The sequence below is a fragment of the Carex rostrata genome, chromosome 22 (assembly GCF_964058835.1).
Source record: "Carex rostrata chromosome 22, lpCarRost1.2, whole genome shotgun sequence".
NCBI classification, from domain to species: Eukaryota; Viridiplantae; Streptophyta; class Magnoliopsida; order Poales; family Cyperaceae; genus Carex; species Carex rostrata.
The window spans coordinates 2,378,015-2,380,559 of NC_135939.1; the positions used below are offsets into that span (position 1 = coordinate 2,378,015).

At 39.4% G+C, this 2,545-nt stretch overlaps 1 protein-coding gene across 1 annotated transcript; it reads right to left on the bottom strand.

Annotated features, from left to right (window-relative positions):
- Positions 1-217: 217 nt before the first annotated feature.
- LOC144574166 (myb-related protein 306-like) lies at positions 218-2,341 on the bottom strand. Its single transcript, XM_078324046.1, has 3 exons — positions 1,925-2,341; positions 1,532-1,661; positions 218-1,178 (listed from the first exon to the last, which is right to left on the bottom strand). Exons 1-3 carry the CDS (start codon positions 2,055-2,057, stop codon positions 503-505), a joined length of 939 nt encoding a protein of 312 aa, XP_078180172.1. The 5' UTR covers positions 2,058-2,341; the 3' UTR covers positions 218-502.
- Between the last annotated feature and the right edge of the window lie 204 nt (positions 2,342-2,545).

A 2,545-nucleotide genomic window follows, 5' to 3' on the forward strand; every position in this document is an offset into this window, starting at 1 on the left:
TTTTTTTTCTTACCTCCATATATATAGTTTCATTTTTCCCACATGCAAGAACAAAACTTCAGGGAGTATTTCATGTTAAAGAAAAAACTCAAAAAAGACAATATTGCAAAAACAATTTATCACAAAAACAGATAAGAAGATAAGTACAACCCGGCTACCTACTCCGTTTTCTCATTGACAAAAGACAAATATCAGGGAAGCAAAACAACCCAATATATCACATGCATAATTAAGCTTGTTTCATTATGTAGTATTATTCTCAAACAAAGCTTCCAAGTACCTTATATATAACATCTATCTTAATAATCTATTTGATCTACACTTGTTTCGAAGAGATCCCCCACCCCTCTTCCCTATTAATTTTTTTCAAACCACTTATCTCTCTCTAATCACACATCTAAGTGTAAGACTTAATTTAGTTAACACAATCAGTCCCCCACCTACAGAAGAGAGCACCTCAACAGAGAAGAAGAAAACCTTATAACTTATACTAAACCTCTACTCAGAACAAACCCGATCCATCCCCTAATTGCATCTCAACCAGACCAAGTCCAACACCTTGCACCATAGCAGTACTTTCATCAAACAACCAATTCTCGATGACAGAAAGTGGCACTTGAGCAGGCTCCGATCCAAATTCTGACATGTCAGGTGTTGCCAGTTCTCGCTTGAAACTCGCGGAACCCTCACTGGAATCAGACTCAGTATAACCAACCAAACCTTTATTGATGCAGTTGCGGGTTGACCCTGAAGCTGACTCCTCAGACTGCTCAGCCTGTGATTTTGGTTTATTGGTCATCCACCCTTCGAGCAACCTAGCTATGTTCTCAGTGCTGGATGCGTAAATCCCACTTGATGAAACAGCAGTCTGACTAGCCTGGCTAGTAGTTACCGGGCTAGAAAGATAACTATGTTGTGAGGGATTTGGATGGACTGGATCTGAATCTAGAGATAAGGCTTCACGAAGGGCTTGTCGTGCCATGTGGATGTCGGTTTGGAGCCGGCGCTCCCATTGACCCTTCAACATGGATTGGTTGTTGCTTAACGACTTCTTGCTGGTGCTTTCTCCTTCTTCCCCCATTTGCAACCGCTTTAGTTTTTTCTTTAGGTGGGTGTTCCAGTAGTTTTTGATGTCATTGTCCGTTCTCTCAGGGAGATATGAGGCAATTGCAGCCCACCTGTGATAGGCCATGCAACCGTTATAATAATTAGGTGAAATATATATTCTCATACAACTGATGTGAGATATCAAAGGAATTTGTTGAAAATTACTGGTGTAGTACTTGTTAACAAAGGGTAGTTAACAACGTGAATTTGATTGAAAACAACTCTAAGTAGTCTATGCATGCATGATATGTACACACACGAGGAAATAGATCATAATTAATCCAACTTGTACCTTTTAAAGTTTAAAAAGCTAATAATTAAATATAATATATCGCTTGAATGAAAAATAAAGCCAAAGTCTTATAAATTTTATGCTGAAATCTTGATTTACAAACGAAAAATTGAATTTATCAATTGAAAGTACCTATTGCCAAGCAAAGCTTGGAGATGTATGATAAGCTTCTCCTCTTGATCAGTGAAATTGCCTCGCTTGATTCCTGGTCGGAGATAATTAGTCCAGCGCAGCCGACAACTCTTGCTACACCTCATCAACCCTACAAGTATTTTAAATAAATAATTTAATAAATAATAGGAAAGAAAATTCTGTAGCCATCGGACCCTAGGTCCTAAATTAGCTCAGAGCTCGATGTAACTTCCCTAATATGAAAGTCTAAGAAAGCAACAATACCTGAACTTAACACAAGATGGAAACCTAAAATATAATCTAATCAATGGAACAAATATTTCCTTTTTCAGATCCATGAATTTATTTAACTAAAACTACACAAAGGATAAGCATGAGAGAGGGAGAGAGTACCAGTGTTGGTAGGGACAGAGCGCCAGTTACCGGGGCCATGCTCTTGGATGTAAGATACAAGTATGAGATCTTCTTCAGGAGTCCAAGGCCCCTTCTTCACCCCTAACTTATCACAGCACGGTGGCCTCCCCATAATTCCTTCCTAAAATTCTCCTTCCTTTCTTTTTCCTCTCTTTTTGATCTTATAGGTGACGCTACTTGTATATGGAGAACAGATGAGAAAGATCCCTTTCTTTCTATTCCTTTATTTTTTTATTTTTTTAATTTAGAAAAGGAAGAGAAGTGACAAGGGTCCAAAGCAGAGGTGGGTGGCTGTCATATATATTGGGGATAAAGAAAAGAATGAACGAAAGAAACCAAGAGAAGAGAGTCTTACAGCGCTGACCCTAGAATCTAGAGAGAGAGGGGAGGTGGAAATGGAGAGGAAGCTAAGGTGGCCAAGGGCTGGTTTTGAAGGGAGTCAAAAGAAGACAGCAAGGCGCATTTATTACACGAGAGGAGGTTATAGCCTTTGCACAAAGTATGCTTGATTGGATCGAAGTGAACTCTCTTAACTCACCCGCTTTATCTCTCCACCCTCTGTTGTTTCTCATGCTGCCGCGTGCATTCAATGAGGTGGCA